The sequence below is a fragment of the Mercenaria mercenaria genome, chromosome 12 (genome assembly GCF_021730395.1).
Source record: "Mercenaria mercenaria strain notata chromosome 12, MADL_Memer_1, whole genome shotgun sequence".
Classification (NCBI taxonomy): domain Eukaryota; kingdom Metazoa; phylum Mollusca; class Bivalvia; order Venerida; family Veneridae; genus Mercenaria; species Mercenaria mercenaria.
The window spans coordinates 1,404,232-1,425,997 of NC_069372.1; the positions used below are offsets into that span (position 1 = coordinate 1,404,232).

General features: G+C 34.3%; 2 protein-coding genes and 1 long non-coding RNA gene across 3 annotated transcripts in view; 1 reads left to right on the top strand and 2 right to left on the bottom strand.

Moving 5' to 3' along the window:
- The window catches only part of LOC123533984 (rabankyrin-5-like), an 80,507-nt gene that overhangs the window by 45,054 nt on the left and 13,687 nt on the right, over positions 1-21,766 (top strand). The window contains exons 18-21 of the mRNA XM_045315997.2: positions 19-219; positions 1,625-1,801; positions 3,000-3,147; positions 19,219-19,309. Of these exons, the coding sequence (XP_045171932.2) occupies positions 19-219; positions 1,625-1,801; positions 3,000-3,147; positions 19,219-19,309 (617 nt within the window). The remainder of the gene's footprint in view (positions 1-18; positions 220-1,624; positions 1,802-2,999; positions 3,148-19,218; positions 19,310-21,766) is intronic.
- Positions 10,548-12,129, bottom strand: LOC123552463 (uncharacterized). The gene is made up of 3 exons (XR_008366354.1): positions 11,974-12,129; positions 11,202-11,389; positions 10,548-10,937 (listed from the first exon to the last, which is right to left on the bottom strand). It is a non-coding gene; the product is annotated as an uncharacterized LOC123552463 (long non-coding RNA).
- Positions 14,508-15,823, bottom strand: LOC123533989 (uncharacterized). Its single transcript, XM_045316003.2, has 2 exons — positions 15,272-15,823; positions 14,508-15,007 (listed from the first exon to the last, which is right to left on the bottom strand). Exons 1-2 carry the CDS (start codon positions 15,567-15,569, stop codon positions 14,760-14,762), a joined length of 546 nt encoding a protein of 181 aa, XP_045171938.2. The 5' UTR covers positions 15,570-15,823; the 3' UTR covers positions 14,508-14,759.

Consider the following 21,766-nt stretch of genomic DNA (forward strand, 5'->3'; position numbering starts at 1 on the left):
ATAACTTTATTCGTATAGGACATTGATGGAAAATCTCCAGTACATATTGCCATAGAGAACCAACACACTGTGATAATCTCCCTTTTACTTTCACATCCAAACCTTGATCTTAACCTACGAGACAAGAATGGACTCACCCCATTTGCAGCAGCCATGACAACTAGGAATAATAAAGCGGCACAGTCTATTTTGAATAGGGAGCCCAAGGCTGCCGAACAAGTAAGATTTTTCTGACAGTTTGATACTGGTATATTTTAGTCAAGTTACTTAAAGGGACTGGCCTCCGATCGTTCGACAACAACAAAAATAATTTTTTTTTAGATATCTGGAAATAAATGCTATATTTCTTAAGAAGGCTTTAAAACTTAATAACTGACAAACTATATGTTATGGAAACACATGAGAATTTGCTGTTTTTACTACTTTTTACGATGAAAATCGAAAAGCGTTTGTAACGCTTTACTCCAGGTAAACTGTCTCGATTATAAATATCTATATTTTGAAGTCATAATTCACTAATTCCGCTATAATGCTATTGGTTATGACGATGGGAAAATGTCTTTATTGCCGCGGCGGTCCGGGGTTCGATTCCTGACACGGTCATCTTTTTTTCTTGATTTTGAATTTTTTAAATATTTTAGAAACAAAAACTCATATTCTAATGTTCATAATATGACCAAACTTCAATTTGAAAGAAAGATTAGTTTTAGCCAAATCTGGAGGTCAGTGCCTTTAAATGTTACCTCAATGCATACATAACATGTAATGATCTTTTAAAGTTTTGTGAAACATTTCTGCACTTTCAGTCTTTGCACTCTGTGTGATTATAACTGAAACTTGAAGTTCATAAAATTTAGTTTGCATGTTCTTTAGTCAGATAGACATATCATTACTTACAATATTTTTCAAATGTTATTACTCTTTAATTATTAGAGGTTGTCAGATTAGATTTTGACAGTATACTGGCTCCGTTATATATAAATATGTTAATCATTTTTAGCTTGTCTGATTTTTGAAAAAAAACTTACAAGGTATTGTCGTCACTTGATCGTCGGTGTGGGCGTTGGTCAATTTTTTTTGTTTTGGCCCACCTTTTCTCAAAAACTATAAGAGCTACAGCTTTGAAATTTATTTATTTTAATGTTTATCATCATTAGGTGACTTAGTAGGCCAAGAACACATGGCCCTTTTTGTACTTACAAAATTTGAGTTTGTTGGTTAAAATTTTTGTTTAGGTCCACCTTTCCTCAAAAACTAAGAGCTACAGCTTTGAAACTTTGCACACATGTTTATCATCATTAGGTGACTATGTAGGCCAAGAACATAAATCTGACCTGCATTTTGTCAGAATAATGGCCCTTTTTGTACTTAGAAATTCTGAACTTTAACACTTTTCTTACATACTGACCAGCACTTGCAGACGAGCGATGGCACCCAAAGGTGGTGCCCTTGTTTGAATTAGGAATTTACAGTATTTGCTAGAATTTACCATAAAACATGCAGTTTTTGAAATACACATTGGAGAAATTGTAAGTTTTTTGACCTTGTATTATTATAAACAGGGGTACAGACTTTGTGTTATATGCTCACTTGGACTTATATCTTCATTGTATTTTTTTTTCAGGTAGATAATCGAGGACGGAATTTCTTACATGTTGCCATAATGAACAAAGACATAGAAAGTGTGCTATTCTTGATTAGTGTTCATGCAAACGTTAATTCACGTGTTCAGGATTCTAAACATTTAACCCCGTTGCATTTAGCTGTAGATGTGGGCTCCGAAATCATTGTTCGCAATTTAGTAAGTACACATTTTATAGCTTGACATATTACTGTAGATGACTATGTACTGTGAAAGCAGAAATTTTCAAGAGGGTTTAATTTTCTATATATTCTCGAGGCCCTACATCTCGCGAAAATTAATCCTCGCGTAATTATTCACCAGTGGTATAATTCAAATTCAAGTAGGATACATTGATTACAATTTCACGAATATTAAACCTTGGGAACATGCTCAAAATTTAGAACTAGCGAAGTTTTGACCCAGCGAAAATATGTGCTTTAACAGTATAATGTGAATGTTTTTGTCTCAAGAGAATGGACCCATATTGAGGCTCAGCAGTTTCTATGGCATTAAGTAATTTCTGAATTCTACTTCTGTATTCTTTTGCCATTACTGTAGCAGCTTTCCATACTAGCCAGGAAATGGAAATTGCAGATTACAACAATATTACGGATCCACTACCTTAATTAACTTCAGTATTTTTCAGTGTTGGAAATTACAACACATTTTTTTTTATGCCTCAAAATCAGTCTGAGACAGGCAGAAATAGCCAATTCCTGTGTTATTTGTGGACAAATTACATATCAGTTGCTATTTAACTGATCAAGCATGTCAATTTTATTAAAAATGATGCAAATTTTGGACCAAAACTACCTGTAAATTATAAATTTATGACACTTTATGCACAGTCTAATACAGGACAAATCTTGAGCTCTTAATTGTTCCTTATTCTTTAAACATTGTTGTTTAAGTGACTGCTGTTTCTATCAGAATGTTGAATGTTGAAAATCTTCATCGACTAAAGACCAAACCTTACTCCCTTGTGATTGCTGAAAGTATATCTTACAGAGTAGCTAAATATTGAAATCAATTTTATTTTAAGTCTTTATCCAGCTATAAATTCATGTAAACTCTTGCCCAAATTTAACTTCTGGTGCCAGCTCTGGTACCTCAAGAATTGTATTGTCACATGTTCAATCTCAGGCCACAATGCATGTTCTCCTTGATGATTTTATAGAAGAAAATGTGGTCAGAAATAATTTGCGTTTCATCTCTAATGTGGGAAAGTTGAGTGAGTTATGAACAAGAACATGTAAGTACTGGTATAGAATCCAGGAACATTTGCTATGTTAACTGGTCATAGTTACTTAACTGAAATTCGGTTGTAAAATTGAATTAAATCAAGAATTTGTTTAAAACTTTTCTGTGTTTTTAGCTACTGGCTGGCGCTGATGTAAATGCAAAGACGAACAATAAACAGACAGTGTTACATATAGCAGCAAGCAAAGACCATTCTGTTATCTGTACAATATTGTTAGAGAATGGAGTGGATTTTGATGGTCTGGATGATAATTCAGATAATGGTAAGTGTTTTACATATAGCAGAAACTACATGTATGTAGTTTAACTCTGACCCTGCTGAATTTCTATAATGAACAGGTCCGTCTTTCAATTTAGACAGTACCATTGACCGTTAAAAGGGGTGCTTACCAAAAAGATACTGACTGAAAGGAGAACAGTGCAGATCTTGATCAGACTGCATGGGTGTGCAGGCTGATAATGATCTACATTGGTCGCAAAGGCAGAATCAATCATGTCCAGCATGGTAAGAGTTAAAAGTACCATGGAAGCAAGCTTACAAAAACATACAACTTGATTACACATATTTCTGTGTAAAGAATATACAATATTTTACCTTGTTGAGCATACAAAATGCATTTGCCATGTCCACTAGCCACACTATCATTCAGAATAGCTTATATCAAAGTAGGTCTATATGTACTGTCAATATTACAGTCACAAACCTGGTACAAAGTTTCGGCCTGTTATTGAATACAAAACCTTTTAAGTACTTCAAGCATTTGATAGCAAGTCTTATTGGTACCTTCCACTTTTGATTGTTTCCGGCTTGGTTTGTATCATCTCATAAGCATTTATTAGCCACCTTGCATAAACTTGTTTACTGTATGGTAGTTTTAAATTTATGTCGAGCATATCAACTGAAAAATATTTGGCTAGATGTTACTGGAAACAGTTGGCATACCTAACATTTACCTGAAACATTTACCTTGTTATCTGCTTATGCTATTAACTTTTTATACGCCCGTCTCTGAAAGAGGGGGTGCGTATTGTGTGAACACCTGTGGCGGCGGGTGGGCGGTCGGCGTCCAAAGAATGTCTGCTCTCTAAGTCGCACAGTTTTTCATCGGCTCTTTACCAAACTTGCTGACAATGTTTGTGGGCATAATATCTCGGCCAAGTTTGATAACCAGCCAAATCGTCTCAGGCATTCTTGGATTATGGCCCTTGAATTACTTGAAAAACTGCGAATTTAGCCGTATCTGTTCTCTAAATCGATAATATCTCGGCCAAGCTCAATAACCAGCCAAATCGCCCCAGGCAGTCTTGGATTATGGCCCTTGAATTATTTGAAAAACTGAGAATTTAGCCTTGTCTGCTCTGTAAGTCCAACAGTTTTCATCCGATCTTCACCAAACTTTCTGACAATGTTTGTGGGCATAATATCTCGGCCAAGTACGATAATCAGCCAAATTGCCCCAGGCATTCTTGGATTATGCCCCTTGAATTACTTGAAAAACTGCGAATTTAGCCGTGTCTGTTCTCTAAGTCGAACAGTTTTCATTTGAACTTAACCAAACTTGCTGACAATGTTTGTGGGCATAATATCCCGGCCAAATTCAATAACCAGCCAAATCGCCCCAGGCACTCTTGGATTATGGCCCTTGAATTACTAAAAAAAACTGCGAATTCAGCCTTGTCCGCACTCTAAGTCAAACAGTTTTCATCCGATCTTCACCAAACCTGCTGACAATGTTTGTGGGCATAATATCTCGGCCAAGTACGATAACCACCAAAATTGCCCCAGGCACTCTTGGATTATGCCCCTTGAATTAGGCCAAGTTCAATGACGGGCATAATTTGTGACAGTCTGACACTCTTGTTGCATATTTTGCATCCAGTGTATTTCTGCAAATTTTTATACAGGGCTTCCACAAAGGTTTTGATTTAAGGAAGTCATGTCATCCTTCCTTGGAATTTTGGAAGTCACAGGTCAAATTTCTTGAAGTCACAGGAAGTTGCAGTTGCCTCATATGCTCTGATATTCATGTGTATTGAAACAAAGATTTTGATGTCCAGCATAATAGTCTTTAATTCTTACTATGAGCTCATTTGCATGGTTATTGAAGATTGAAGAAGTATTTACATAAAAAATTATAGCAGTTGCAAGATACACCTGTATTTTCAAGCCAGTGTTAAGATCCACTCGCAGAGATCTTGGTAATGCTGCATGACACAGTTCATGAAAGGGAATCTGAGCCCAAACTAGATGGGCTTGTATTCCAGTATGGTATAGAGGTACACAAAGATGTCATTCACCAACTTCTCAAACTGAAATCTTTCTTAATCTATTAAGCTTCAACTGGTATCTTTTACTTCTAACATTTTAAATCTACTTTCAAATAACATGATATTGTTAATCATGACCTGAGAAAAATAACAGTTTTAAAAGTTTAGTGAAAGCCTAGCATGGAGACAGTAACAGCCGCAGGGATTCAAACACATGGACAGAGTCTTAGACAACATATGGTATTTCACCGATTATGTTTGGCTGCTTTTGAAGGATCTCCTTTCAGAATTTGTCTGAGTTACAACTTCAGCCCCTCAACAAGCAGTTTGCTATGAAATCTGCAAAAAACACTTTTCTGATGGTACAACATGAAAGAAAAATACTTCTTTATTTTGACAAGATAGCATCATGTAAAACTTTCTTTCTTTTAAGAATGCACAGACAAGCTGGGAACAGCTGGGAGCATCAACAACTGTATTAGTCTCATCATTTTATTTATATTACATGTTCATTTTCAAATTCTTTTAAATTACAGTGGAGCCTAAAACATCAGTAGTGTAAATGAGTACATTTGTAGGTTTATAAAGAATATTAGCCTTTCATTATTGGATAAGGATGCAAAATTTTGCATTTCTTATGACTCCAGGGCCTTAGATCCAAGGACCATGGACAGTGTCTTGCCTAAGAGACCCTCTTGACTGCAGCCTGATTCCCTCTTTTTTTTCACCAAAACTCAATCTCACCCCACATATGAAAAAGATAGTACTTATATATTGCACAGAACATATGATTTCAATTGTATATCTAATCAAAATAAGTAACCTTTCTTGCACACTGTCCTTTTGACTGCTCTTGTTTCATTTTAAAGTCTTTGAGATAGATAATTTTTTGTTTTTAATCTTTATGACATATTTATTAAGACAAAAATGTGCGAGTTTCTTTTATTGCAAAAAGGCATACAATTTTGAAAACAGAAGATTGTGTTGGTTTTTATATTTCAATAACTAATATACCCATAAAACTACAGTGTCTGTCTCCCCACAGGTCATCATCAGAAATAACCTTATTCTTCACACTGACTTCATCCCCGACATTTAACTGGGTTACTATAGTAACCGAGCCTTGATCATGTCTCCCAGAATCTCCATGACCATAGGCATATCCGAGAATGTTTCCGTTTTTCACTATTGCTGCATTAAACTCTGCTTTTGCATTTACATAGCTCAAAATTGATGTAGAGAAAATATAAAGTCCAGATTTTGGAGCAATGAAAAGTCCATGTTGGTCATGGTAACCTCCCCCTAGGTTGATGTTAACAGATTCAAAGACAATGTTCTGATCAAGACCCAGATGTTCAACATGACCCCTAGCTATAACTGCATGGAATGCTACAGGTCCCTCTTGAACACCATTTGTCAAAAACCTTTTGGAGATATGACCCTGGAATGAAACAGAACAAGAAAATTTTAGTCTTAGTGAACTGATGTGTGACACAGCATGTACACATTAATTCTTCAAGAAATTTATAGACTTCAGTCTTTAAAGACAAAAATGAAACTTGGGATAAATAATATGTTTAAAACTATGTGCCAAATGGTTCTGAGTTGATATTAATCATACAACTGTGTAAATGCAGTTGATTTTGGACCAATTTGTCACTCTTGAATAGAAGAGTGGGAAGGAGGTGTTTATTGGGGGTAGAAACTCACCAGTATGTCTGGTTTTCAGCTTTCCATTGACTGATGTATGTAGTCTGTTTCCAGTTAAAGTGTTGAAAAGATTTCCAACTATATCTGATCCTGAGTCTATGTTTCCATTCTTAGCAAGCTTGTGATTGGCTTGGGATGATTCCAGTTCAGTTTCAACACTTTCTACTTGTTCCCCATTTTCTGTATTGGAATCCAGATTGTTAGGATGTTTCTTTATTGTATATTCACCTGTTCCATCCTGTATGGCTTTGATATCATTTAGCTCCACAGTATTTGTTTTAGGGTGGACAAACATTTTATCTGTCTCTTCTGGTCTTTCACCCAGCTTCTGAACTTTCAGCTCAAGGATTTCAACTTTTCTTCTGTTGCTCTCAACTTCTGATTTTTGAAACTCTACATCTTTCTTGAGTGCTTCTATAATGCCATCTTGCTCTGCAAGTTTCTTGGTTTTAGCAGCAAGATCTTTTTGGAGGTCTTCATTCAGTTCAGAGAAGATTGTCAGCTTCTTATTGGAGAGTATAATTTGTTGCTCCAAAGTTACGATTCGGCTTGAGTGTTCTTTGTCTGAAAGTTGTGAAGATGAATGATTATTGTAAAATGGCTCAATCAGTAACAGATTTCAGTAAGATCAGAACCTTCCTTTTAAATGCCAAACTGTATAATTGAACTCTGAGAGTTATATAATCAAGATGTGTAAGGTTCTTTAGCATTATAGAGTCTGATATAAAGGCTATTTCATGCTATGTGAGTCTAATTTGTGAAATTTATTACTGTTAGCTTGACCAAGTCAGGACCAAGTCAGAAGGAGTAAGATGAGGTTATAAGGTCGTTTGGTGTCAACTTCTTCACATGAACCGAGTGATAGGTCTTCACCAAATGTGGTCTAAATCATTCATGTATACAAGTCCAGTTACATGTACTGCACTACATGCCAACTGTCAAATTAAATGAAATATGAAATCCACACAAAAAGAACTTGTGAGCAAAGCAGGCCCTGTGGACCTCTTGTTAAAATGTAATTTTATGCTTATAAAAAGTATGAATAAATATTGATACAAACTAAAATGTAGTTTCAGTACCTCTTCTTTCTAGAGCCTCAATTCTATCCCAAAATTCTGTTGACAAAGGATCAGCTTTACCAGAACTTGAAGGCACAATGGTCATCAGAAATACACTAGCTAGACTAATGGTGTACATCTTTATATTGTACATATTACCACTATGGCATATTAACATTTCATATAATTGTATAACTGTGACCTAAATGTTTTCTATGAAGATAAGGCTAAATAAGGAAATGATAAAAGATTCCTTCCAAATAAATTCACCTTTCTACACGATTGTTTCCAATGTTCACATGTCATGCACTCTTCAACAGTACATATATTTAGTATAAAAGATTAAGATCAATGTGTGTAAATGAAGTTTTTAGCCTGATAAAATAAATTGTAGGCAGCAAAAACAATTTGTCTGCTAAACTAATCCATAATGTATGTAATACAACTTGATTTTTCACACACTAACATATATTTGGTAGTTTCTTACTAACGGGTGAAACACAATATAGGGAACAATAGTGTTGCACTTGGAGGTGAAGAAATAAGTTCTTAATTTTGGCAAAAAAAGTATTTTTCTACATAGCAGAGTGCTTGAAGTATAAGCAACTTAAGTGGTTTGCTGGTATTTGTATCGGAAATGTAATTTTTAAAGGCTGATAAAATGCATATTTTTGCTGGTTACGGACACTACAAGTGGTACATTTTGTAAAATAAAGCTTCAAATTTATGATAAACTTGAACTATTTTTACTGTTTTGTAGGACAAACACATGGAAATACATAATGCAAGGCAAAAATAGGTCTGGAAAAGGTATAGATACCGAAAAAAGAAACATATTGTTGGATATTACTTTGTTGCTAAAAAACATGTATATTTCAAATCATCTGACATCTTCAATTTCAGTTTTAATGATGAAAACTTAATGAAAAATCAACACAAATTCAGTCTTTGTTGAAACAAAATGACTTAGATTAAAAGGGAAAGTGAATAATTTTCAAAAAATCCTAAATATTGATGGATACCAGTAATTGGTTACGGACACTACAAAAAAGCCTCAAGAATGGTTTTGCATTAATTAGATTATGTTAAAAACATTAAATCCACTCATGAATTATTTGGTATCATGTTAAAATGATATCTGAATGGAAAGTGTATTAAAATTTGATATTCTTCAAACAAAAATATACAACTTGCCAAATTAAAACCAAAGAAAACAGAACAACAAAATCTGAAAACTGTTTTCATGAAATCTTGTAACTTAACAAGCAATATTAAGTTCCCTAAATGATACATTATTATCAATACTTTGTATTCGTATCACACAACTAACACTTACACTTTTTTACTCAAGAATGTCACTAACCAGAAAAAATAAATTAAGTTTATGGTTATGGACACTCCAAAAGTACAAAATGAATTATCTAACGAAAGTACACATATCTATAATCTTTTTGTAACTTTTTTTTCTCAAATTTTCAGATGTCTTGGTGTTGAAAATGTAGCCCTATTATCAGTCATAGTAGATTCATCTATAAATGCAACAACATTGTCTCTTATCTCCTATGCCAGATCCTGTTTGCGCAGACACATAAATTTCTTTCCACTCTTTTTCCTTCATCATGTGCTTTCTTAACTAATCTAGTTTTGAGTTACTTTTCTCTACTTCTTGTCGCTGTCTCATTCTACCACCCTTCTTTCTTTCTCTCTCATTTTTCTTTTAATTTTCACATTGGCCTGGATTGAATTTCTGCCTTTCTTGCCATTTAACCTCTTCTAACGTATTCAGCATTTTTGTGCCTTTTAAGTTTCAGCACTGCAGGTGGCTCATCAGATCAAAACTCTATATCTGAACCACAAATGCACAATGAAATCAGACATACTTCTACTTTATTATAAAGCAATTAAATTGCAGTATAAAACTAGATATTATAACCATACGACACAGATGTGCACACATACACATGCCATTGCCCATTCTCTAGAAAGCAAAAATGATCATAACTGCCGCCAGTAAAAGTATACTCAGAGAAGATTCCTTCCCTTTATCTGCACATAAAGTTTGTTCATCTGTTAAAGTTTGAAGCAAATCAGGCTAAAAGTGTGGGAATCGTTGACAGGATTTTCCCCTATCATACTATATTCCATATAGCAAGAATTATCAAAGGGCCATAACTAAAATAAAAACAGTCACAGAAAGAATTTCTCCCTTTACAGTCATCTGAACATCAAGCTTGTTCATCTGTGAAAGTCTGAAACAAATCAGGCTACTAGTGTTGGAGGAGTTGGACACATAAAAATGTTTCTCTATATTCCTTATGATAAAACAGAAATTATCGAAGGGCCATAACTGTAGTAAAATAGTCAAAGAAAAAAAATGTCGCTTTATTGTAATATACACATCTTGAGCTTGTTCATCTGTGAAAAGTTTGAATCCAATCAGGCTAATAGTGTGGGAGGAGTTGGACACACAAGATTTTTCTAGATATATTCTATATTTCTATATAAAAATATCAGGCCCTTCCCCAGAAATTTTTTAAGGCGCTGGGGTAAAGTTTGCGTGGCGGGATAAGGGGTGGGTGCGGGAGAGGTTTCCCCTCCCGTGTTCGATTTTATTTTAAAAATCGAACCCAAATGGTGCTTTTTTAAGTATACCATATGCAAAAAAACACAACAACATGTTTTTCATTACTTCTACATTTTTACATAATCATATAACCATCAATATATCATATACACTAAACAGATGTCCACTTCTTTTATATGTATTTTCAAACAACACATATGTCCTTCCACTTCTTTTGTACTAACACTAACAACACATAGGCATTTTTGTTTTCATATACAGGTAAGTGTCTGTCTTTGGCTCTGTGCCATTCCTTTACTGCACCACTGAAATTAAAGTCATTCAATTTTTGTCCCTGCATGGACACCATGAGTAAGGCATTAAGCACTTTCATGCTCACCGGTGAATGGTGGGTGGTCTTTACACATTCAACTGCTGAAACCTCTCTCACAATCTGAAAGTACAAAAAAAAAGTATTTGTTATTTTCCTAGAGCAAGGATAACCAAGGATGGATTTATATTGTAAAAGTTCCTAAGATTTGACATTTATCTTGTGTTCTTCTGCACAATGAATTGCAACAGTATTTCTGTTAAAAATTTGTGGGTGTTAACAACACCATTGCAGCTTTTTTACACACAGAAGCAGGTTCTGTATTTCAAGTTTAACTACTGTATTTTACTGCAAGCAGCAAGTTTCAGAAAGAACATGTATACACACCAGCTGTGGAGGCTGGTAGAAGCAGTCCCACTGTAGCGACTTTGCTCAGGTTTGGGTGAGACTCGGACAGATTACCAACAATCCACTCCATGGTGCGCAAAGTGTTCATCTGTGGTAAGGGTGGCTTTCGCCTGTGCCCATTCAATAACCGCCCGGTCTTCTTCAAGGGAGAAGAGTGATGAAAGAGCCTGAAATGAAACATAAGTTACAATGACATGTTTCAATGACTTGACAAAATGAATCATAACTTTTTTGTAGTTGATAAGTTTCTTGTTTTTTTTTTCTTCTAAAATTCTTTGGACCATACATGATGCTGTAAATATAGTCAGTAAATAATTAAATCAATGTTTATTTAGCATAGAAATATTGACTTCCTTGAAATACAGCAGAAGAGAATTCATTCATCCCTTTTATCGACTAGCCCAGTTCTTTACGTGAGAAAGTAGGCAGTTGCTTATTTGGAACTGGTCTTTCCCAGGAACGATGGTTAGGTAACCTGCCCTAAATTTTGTTATTCCACTGAAACTTGTATCGTTTGGTCTTTGCATGTTTACTTTGAGAGATACAAAAGCAAAGTGAAACACAAAATATCATAGTAGATAAAGTTTAATATTTAGAAATTAATAGCATCTTAAACAATTGTAATTAAACATCCTCGAAAAAGTTTGCTTCGGTTCATCTGGAACAATGATTTCAAACTTCAAAGAATCACTGGTCATTTTAATACAGTTGCCTTTCTCTGCTAATTATTACTCGATAACAATTAACTTACCCATGCATTCCGTCACCAACTGTTATCCCATTTCGTTGCAGAGACTAATTATAATCTTTAACTAATTATAATCCAATCACTCCTGCTCCAATTAACCACAAACTTGTGAAAACACAGACTTTCATCAACACGTGTCATCTTTAAACCCTTATCAGTACACGGTAAACAGCTAGCTACACTGTGTATTCATAAACTTCCCCGATCGATATTTACCTGAGGGATGAAATCGCTTACTGATTTAAGACGCTGCGCTAATAATTGAGGCACCGTGTGGGATAATTAAGCGCTGCGGGAAGCTGTATTGCGTGTTTTAAGCGCCGCGGTAGCGCGGCGCCTTATGCGGCTGGGGAAGGGCCTGAATATCATAGTATCATAACTGTGGTTAAAATAGTCACTGAGAAATTCCTTCTTTTATGGTTATCTACACATCAAGGTTGTTCACCTATGAAAGTTTGAAGCAGAGCAATTTAATGGCGGGAGGAGTTGGACACACAAGACTTTGAATGCACTGACGGACGTACATACATAGAGCAGCAACACTATATGCCCATCACATAAATATAAAATCTCATCTAAATGAATATACATGTACCTGTCATCACATGGTTTGTACTTAGTACTTCTTGGAGAGATCTTGCTTTCATTTGCAAGTTTTAAGATATTACTTTTAATCATAAATACTTGTAAAGATTTATTCACTTGAACTGTAAGATGTATAATAATTTAAACAGAAATTTCAGTAATACTGGATGTTTTTTTACATTGTTTTAATTTCTGTAGTGTCCGTAACCAGATAACACTGCCCCTCTGAAACATTTTGAAAAGAAACATTATTGTAAGCTGCATGAACTTGAATTATCTTAACAATGATGCTCTTGAAGAAATTTGTCTAAGTGAATAACTGTTAATTATCATTATCACATCTTTACATTTTTCTGTGCAATTTAGATGATAAACATGTTTTTTAGTACTTTTGAACTGTATCTATATTTTCCATAACTGAAAATATTTGTCAACAAATACATATATTTGTTTTTTTTCTCAATATTAATAAACTTTGAAATGATGATTTTTCATTTTTCTGTAAAAAGATGCACGTTTTAATTTTTTCAGCTCTGGTTACGGACACTACAGTTTCAAGTAGCATTATTAAATAGACAAAATTTACCTTTTGTAGTGAAATTATTAATAGACTTTACTAAATTTGTCATCAGTGAACCTTCCAAATTGAAAAAAAGTAGTGATTCTTTATCTCTCATCGCTTCAATGTTTGCTATTACATCTTTCAATTTCATGCTGCAGCAACAGAAAATGATGCTGTATATAAAGATGCTGCAATAAGGGTTTTCCAATGTGGTTGCAACATCAACAAGTTGATGAAAAATAAAGTTGATTAATTAACTTGTGAAATCAGTTATTACTTTCATAAGAATAGCTATAAACAAAATTTAAAAAAATGTTTATTTACACCATTGAAAGACAGGTTACGGACACTACAGTGTTTTTGTAGTGTCTGTAACCATATTAGTGGTGCTACAGCAAAAATGTAGTTAACAATAAAGGAAATAGCATAAAAATTTAATGTCAACAGTTAAATTTGATAAAAAAAAATCAATAAAGACTCTTATAATATCTTACAAATCTATAAAATACAATTGGTTACGGACTCTACATATTTTCATAAAAACCTGATTTTCAATTTTAAAAATTCATGCAAATAAATTTCAGAAATACATGATTTTGATTTTTTTTCTTTAAGTACTATTACAACAGAGAAATGATTCTGGACCAAAATATTAAAGAAAAAATAATGTTAACATAGCAATTAATCATTATAACAAAAGGAAGGAATTTCAGTGAAAAACTGCATAACATCTTACCCATTTCACATTTTTCTCGACAGCTTCAACAATTTTCATCTGATCATGATAAATCAAACACCAAAATAATCTTTAAAAAATTGTCTTTATGCTGATAACACACATTTACATAGAAATATATAATATTATACCATTATTTTATTTGAAAAATATGGAAAATTCTAAGTGCAACAACATAACGCTTCAAAAATGACTTTTTCTAGATGCGTTTTTTGCCACTGCTTGAAAACTATTTGAGCTAGATCAATAAAATTTGGCACAGAACTTCTTCATATTTAGTGTTGTGAAGTGTAAATGTTAAATTGCACTAAAGGGTTAGGAAATTTTTGAAAACCATGTATAACAATGCGATATTCTAAATGCTCCCTATATTGTGTTTCACCCGTAACTTTACTCATTATATTTTCTTAGTGCTCCACCCCTGCATTACTCCCTATTTCTCTCTTTCTCATGCACACACAGATGCACACATGCACAGACACACTCACACACATGTCTGTTGACAGTCATTTTCACCTGTCTATTAGCAGACAATTTCAAATAATCTACTTTTCTATCCTTTTGACAACAGTTACTCTTGCTTTGAGAAAGATAATTGGTATTTTATTCCTTATTGGTATATATTTAATACAAAAACAATGTGCCAGTTTCTTTTATTGAAAAATGGCTTACAGTTTTGAAAACAGAAGTTAGTGTGGTTGTTACATTTCAATAACTAATATTCCCATAAAACTACAGAATCTGCCTCCCCATAGGTCATCATCAGCAATATTCTTGTTCTTCACACTGATCTCATCCCCGACATTTAACTGAGTTACCACGGTAACAGAGCCTTGATCAGGTCTCCCAGAATCTCCGTGACCAAAGGCACCAGCAAGAGTGTTTCCATTTTTCATTATTGCTGCACTAAACTCTGCTTTTGCATTTATATAGCTCATAATTGATGTAGAGAAAATGTAAAGTCCAGATTTTGGAGCAATGAAAAGTCCATGTTGATTGCTGTAACCTCCCCCCTAGGTTGAGGTTAACAGATTCAAAGACAACATTCTGATCAAGACCTAGATGTTCAATATGATTCCTAGCTATAACTGCATGGAATGCTACAGGTCCCTCTTGAACACCATTGGTCAAAAACCTTTTAGAGATCTGAGCCCCTGGAATGAAACAGAACAAGAAAATTTTAGGTTTAGTGAACTGATATTGACACAGCATCTACACAAGTCTTCAATCATTCTGTAGACTTTTGTCTTTAAAGACAAAAATGAGACTTGAAATAAATAATCTGTTTAAAACTCTGTGCCAGATTGTTCTGAGTTGATATTAATCATACAACTGTGTAAATGAAGTTGATTTTGGCCAATTTGTCATTCTTAAAGAGTGGAGTGAGAAGTAGGTGGTTATTGGGGGTAGAAACTCACCAGTATGTCTGGTTTTCAGCTTTCCATGGACTGATGTATGTAGTGTGTTTCCAGTAAAAGTGTTCAAAAGCTTTCCAACCATATCTGATCCCGAGTCTATGATTCCATTCTTAGCAAGCTTGTGATTGGCTGGGGATGATTTCAGTTCAGTTTCAACACTTTCTTCTTGTTCCCCATTTTCTGTATTTGAATCCAGAGTGTTTGGATGTTGTTTCTTTACTGTATATTCACCTTTTCCATCCAGTATGGCTTTGATATTGTTTAGCTCCTCAGTATTTGTTTTAGGTTGGACAAACATTTTATCTGTCTCTTCTGGTCTTTCACCCAGCTTCTGAACTTTCAGCTCAAGGATTTCAACTTCTCTTCTGTTGCTCTCAACTTCTGATTTTTGAAGTTCTACATCTTGCTTGAGTGCTTCTATAATGCCTTTTTGCTCTGCAAGTTCCTTGGTTTTAGCAGCAAGATATTTTTGGAGGTCTTCATTCAGTTCAGAGAAGATTGTCAGTTTCTTATTGGAGATAGTTACACGTGCCTCAGTGTATCTATTTCACTTGACTGTTCCTTGTCTGGAAGTAGTGCAGACGTATCATGATACAGTTCAGTCAATAAAAAAATGTTGCTAAGGTAAAAGTAAAAAGTATTAAACTTTGTCATTAATCTCAGTAAAACTGATTGATCTATACATAAAGTTTAGTTTATTTTGTATAATGGTGTTTGGAACAAGTAGTTAAGGTTGCTGACCTCAAATCACTTTACCCTCACCTTGATTTGTTTGAGCCTTGTGCAGAATGTCAAATTCTTTTATGAGATAGGTCCGTGGTTCTGCCCATGTGCTTCATATACTTAACTGCTCAGAGGATCACAGGGCCTTCCTCCACAAATCTGTTAATGAATTTCATAAGAAGACTAGAATCAAAAAGTGGTCTAGTGGCCCATATTCTGAGTATGAAACCAGGGATCGTGAGCTCGAGAGTTTGCTTCTCCAACAAAAATTAACTAACACTGGGATAAGAGTCTCATTTTTGGGTGCTTTACACCTGGCAAGTTATGGAACCAGGGAAGCTTCTGGAATTTTAGCGTCTTCTTTATCTTGCTCTATCTTCCCTCTAAACAACATACTAACAGTTTTCTGGAAGAGTTGCCCATATGGATGTCTGGAGATGACTATAAATAAGCTTACATACAAATAAGAATAAAACCATTTAGAAGCATTAGAGCAAAGTAATAGTAAACTCGATTGGATTGTCTTGAGTCTGTTAATGAGAGGAAAAATGAAATTTGTTAAGTTTTCATATGACCTAAATTTTGCTTTAGAAGTAGGGAAGAAAAATATATAATGAAAGAAAGTTTTGTACCTCTTCTTTCTAGAGCTTCAAGTCTCTTCCAAATTGCTGTTGATGAAGGGTCAGCATTGCCAAAACAGAGAGGTACAATTGTCACTAGAAATAGGGTAGTTAGCCTAATGGTGTACATCCTTGTCATGTACATATTGCCACTGTGGCATGTCCCAAATGTTTGCTAGTTTCTACTGATTATGTCTTTTATCTGTGACCTGAATCTCTTATTGTGCGTAATTCATGATAAGAAGGTTCTTAAAGGTGGTTAGTCTGATTTTGGTCACTTTGTGGATTTGTCCAAAACTTGATATCTGATCTTTTACACTTATTTATATTTACTATCTGCTTACATGTTAAATTTTTGTTTGAGGTATCTTTGTATTTTTGGTTGCGGGTTTATCCCGCTACCAAAGTTAAAGTGTATTTCTGACAATCATAGCATCTTTATTTGATTCCAAATCACATCCAAAGTATGTTCATGTGCTACACAAAATAGTCCCATTCATGAACAATGCGGATGAATTATCATTGAACAAGCAGTTCTTATTCAGCCTTTATCCACTAGCACTGACCATTTAGATTATATAAGATGTATCAATGATAAGGCATTCCAGCCCATGGTTACATCACAAGCTGGGTCAGGCAGAGTTCATCTTAGATATGAGGCACATTAAATTTGTATTTGTTTCTCATTCATGTATATTCATAGACTGGCATTTAAACAGAAAATAAATTTACCAACAACCCGCAACCATCAGCCATTTCAAGGCTTTGATTATATTCCTATCCTTGTTGCCCAACCAAGATAAGAGTTAATTAAGCATGAGTATAAATTTGGTAAACATACTTTGCCTAAGGAATGATCTAAATATAAAAAAAATGAGTTGCATTGACAGTTATATATTTAGCTAAATTTCAATTGAATATTATTACCTTCCTTTTCTTATCATGGTTGTGCAACCAAGGTTGACTGGAAATAAAGTATTTTTGAAGCCAAACAGTTTTAAAAACTTGCCTTTTTGTCAGATTGTTGAAATATCTCATTATCATTCTCAAATACTTTTATACCAATTTAGGGGCAAATTACAAAAGTTTATGAAAAAGATACATTTCTAATAATAATCTATTTTTATGTAGTCAGTATTTTTTAAGTTTGTTCCTCAAGTGAATCTCTAACAGAATATATGAAATGTTAAAGATGTCATAAAAATTAAAATTGCTTAAATGTGATATGACCACCTTTAAAGACAAGATCGAAGTTTCATTCCAAATATGTTGACCTCTTCACATGACTGTTGATAGCCTTGACTGCCTATTTTAGACACACTTTTTGTAGCAAGATTTGTGGGAAAATGTTGAGATCAGTGTGTGTAAATGTAGTTGTAGAATTTCTAAGTTGGCTAAAATTTTAACAGATTAATTGTTATTTTTAGCAGTAATTAGTAATCTGTAATGTACTTAATGTAAGAAAAATTAAAACAATGTAAAAAGGCCATAGTATATATTATATATATTATACCAGATTTATATAGTGCCCTTTTCATGATAAACACGTTCAAAGGCGCTTTACATATAGCAAATGCAGCCACACAGGGCACGAAGTAGATTACTTTGCTAGTGCCTTTTCTTCTTGGGGATCATTTACTAGTTTGTATCTACACATTGGTCCCACTCAGCTAACCCAGCCTGCCCGCTTAGCTCAGTAGGTAGAGCATTGGTCTACTGATCGCGGGGTCGTGAGTTTGATCCTTGGGCGTGGCGTATGTTCTCCGTGACTATTTGATAAACGACATTGTGTCTGAAATCATTAGTCCTCCACCTCTGATTCATGTGGGGAAGTTGGCAGTTACTTGCAGAGAACAGGTTTGTACTGGTACAGAATCCAGGAACACTGGTTAGGTTAACTGCCCGCCGTTACATGACTGAAATACTGTTGAAAAACGGCATTAAACCCAAAACAAATGTCAGCTAGTCCAGACACTTTCGTGTCCCTGGTATCCTGACCTTTTTGCACCTCTGTACATTATTAAATCTTTCAGTTATGATGTATTATTTTACTTAAGAAATGATATATCTCATTTTATGATTTCGTTGCTGAATAAAATCATTGTTTGGAGTTCAGATGCAAAGTGATTATGGAATTATATCATGAAGGCGCAGCGGGGTAATAATACGCATCTGAACGACAAACAATGATTTTATTCAAGAGCAAATCACTAAATGAGATATATTATTTTGATTCTAACACATTCCCAAGGATTTTAAAGTACATCCTTGATGACATACATTAAATATTTGCCAGTTTTCTGTTGGTTTCTTTTCCAGCGCGCCGCTATGCCATTTGACACTATGATGTAATAATTGTGACGTCAGAAAAATGAATTGTTGTTTAATAACTGAGTTTTCAGCCTTCTTTGTTTAATATGAAAATGAAACGGGTCGTGTTAGAATGAAAAATCATCAGCCAATGTTGAAAGAGTGGGCTGTCAGAGATTGAAATGGGAGTTTGTGGAGGCGGAGTTGGGGCGGGGTCCATAAATTTAATACATTTTTATCTAACATTGAATCTCCTTCCTTATGAAAATCATTTGCCAAATCTTCTACTTTCAGCATTACATTTAGCCGTGAAGAATGGTAACTTAAACAGTGTACGGGTGCTGTTGACAGAGTCGAGTATAAATGCTGAGGCAATAAATGCCAAGTAAGTTTTATATTTTCATACTTGTTTCTTATATATATATATATATATATATCTATTTATGTCTCCAACATGTAGTTGGGGTGACAAATTGAAGTGCAGTCCATCTTCCAGTCTGTCTAACTGTATGTCATAAAGTTTGTCCATGCAACTTCTATGACACCACTGAGCATATTTACATCAGACTTCACAAGAGTGATCATTGGCAAACTTAACAGTGAATGTCGTCAGAATTAACTGGTTCCATCATTTTCAGTAGGGTTATGGCCCTTAATTCATCATATTATCTTATGATGTTTTGGCCACTTCTTGGGGTATATGGAGATTTTCGGAACTTTGTCAAATTGTTCAAAAGGTCCTTTTTGATGTTGTCTAAAAGTGTCAGTATATGCCTTTGATGTCAGATATTTCCTTATTTGAGAGCTGCAGACCTAGACATTTCAGAAATAGTTTCAAAATGAATTTCTTATAATAAATGTATATTTTACAGAAGCGTGAAAGGGCCATCAGATGCTAATATGTTTTATTATGTTACAGGTGTGGAAAGGATATACAGGTTTCCTAAACTGCATTTTTATAGCTATTTTTGTCTCATTCGGCTGTTTTCATACAAACATGTAAAAAATGTTGAAAAAAACACTCATTTTTAGAAAAAAATGAATTTCCTAATATCCTTAAGATGACAAGCACATTTTTATACAATCTCGCCAGGCATAAGTATGTTTTTGACAACACAGCAAATTATGTCAGATGACCGTCAGCTTTTTCCGGAAGTAAAGAAAATGAAAGTAAACACCTGGCTAAACTTGAAAACTCATGTCGCATCTGCATTGGTCTATAGTCAGGGGTCACACGCAGGGGTCACCCTATCTAAATGTATGCACAATTTCTGACGATTTGAAAATACCTGGGCTTTAGCATGACATGTCAGCTTTTCATCTACGAAAAAATATTTGAACTCGGAATAAACACAAACCCACAGGTGTCCGTAACAGAGCAAGGGAATATTGAGATTTTTGGAACTTTGTCAAATCGTTCAAAAGGTCCTTTTTGATGTTGTCTAAAAGTGTCAGTATATGCCTCGGATGTTAGATATTTCTATATTTGAGAGCTGCAGACCTAGACATTTCAGAAATAGTTTCAAAATGGATTTCATGTAATAAATGTATATTCTACAGAAGCGTGAAAGGGCCATCAGATGTTAATATGTTTTGTTATGTTACAGGCGTGGAAAGGATATAGGCAGAAATTGATGCCCATTTTCTTTTAACTCTCTTGAAAAGAATTTTAATGAAATAAGCAAAAGTTTGACATATAAAGAATCAATGTTCAGAACACAATTTCAGCCTTGACAGTTCAAGGTCAGATTCATACATTGAGGTCAAAGGGTCAAATAGTATCTATATCTTCCATAAATCTTTCGCTCCTTTGATCTATGCATAATTTGGTTTTACATATAAGACCATTTGCAGAAAGCAACTCCCTGTGTGTTTAAGGTCAAGGTCGGAAACTTAGACCAAAGGTCAACATATAGAAAGTATTTTTGTCTGCCACAAAGGCCATGAGGGTAGAGTTTTATTAAGGCCGTGTGGGTAGAATTACAGATAAGACATCCTCTGAGCTGATCTGTTTTTCTCAAATTATTTTAAATTGGAAATCATTGCTGACATTTTGGTGACAAAAATAAATGTTATGATAGGATAAATCACAGCAGGGAATAACACCAATAACAGTAATTACTTGACAGTAATAAAATTTAGATTGGCTACAGACTGTTTACCCTTAAATGACAAAAGTGGTTAAATTTTTCTATAGCAGTAAACCATTCTACTGAAAATGTTAATTTTCTGTTACAAGGCAATAAAAACTTTTATATAAACAATTTTATTTATGGTTCAATTTTTATAACAATTAGAATGATAGAAGTTTTCCTTTTGTCAATAATACTAAATTTTGATTTTTAAAGTGGGTATCAACAAATTTAAAAAATTTTTACAAGCAAAGAAAATGAGAAATCTGCAATTGTATAAGAGATTCTATGGAATTGAGACTTGAATTATGTTTTCTAAAATTATGCTTACAAGTTTCTGTAATAAATTTTTGAACTGAAGAAAATTTTGCGTTTAAGTACAGTAGCAAAATGCAGTTATGTTTTGGACTTCTTTTATTTTGGATATTCGGGGGCAGTTACATCTCTCATACTGCAGGCGATCCATCAAATGTAACTCACTCGGATGTTACAGCACATTTTGTGACTTTAACGGAACTCTACAGCAGCAACAATATAAGTGTTCAAGATTTCATCCCGATATTGCAGACGGAAGACGCAATTCACGTTCAACTCAGTGTTGAGCTGTACGCTCTAACTGACTTTGATGAAGTTTCCGGTTCGTTAGAATTGATGATTGGCTTTAATATGTCTTGGTTTGATGAAATAGTGTATTGCAATGGGTTATCTAT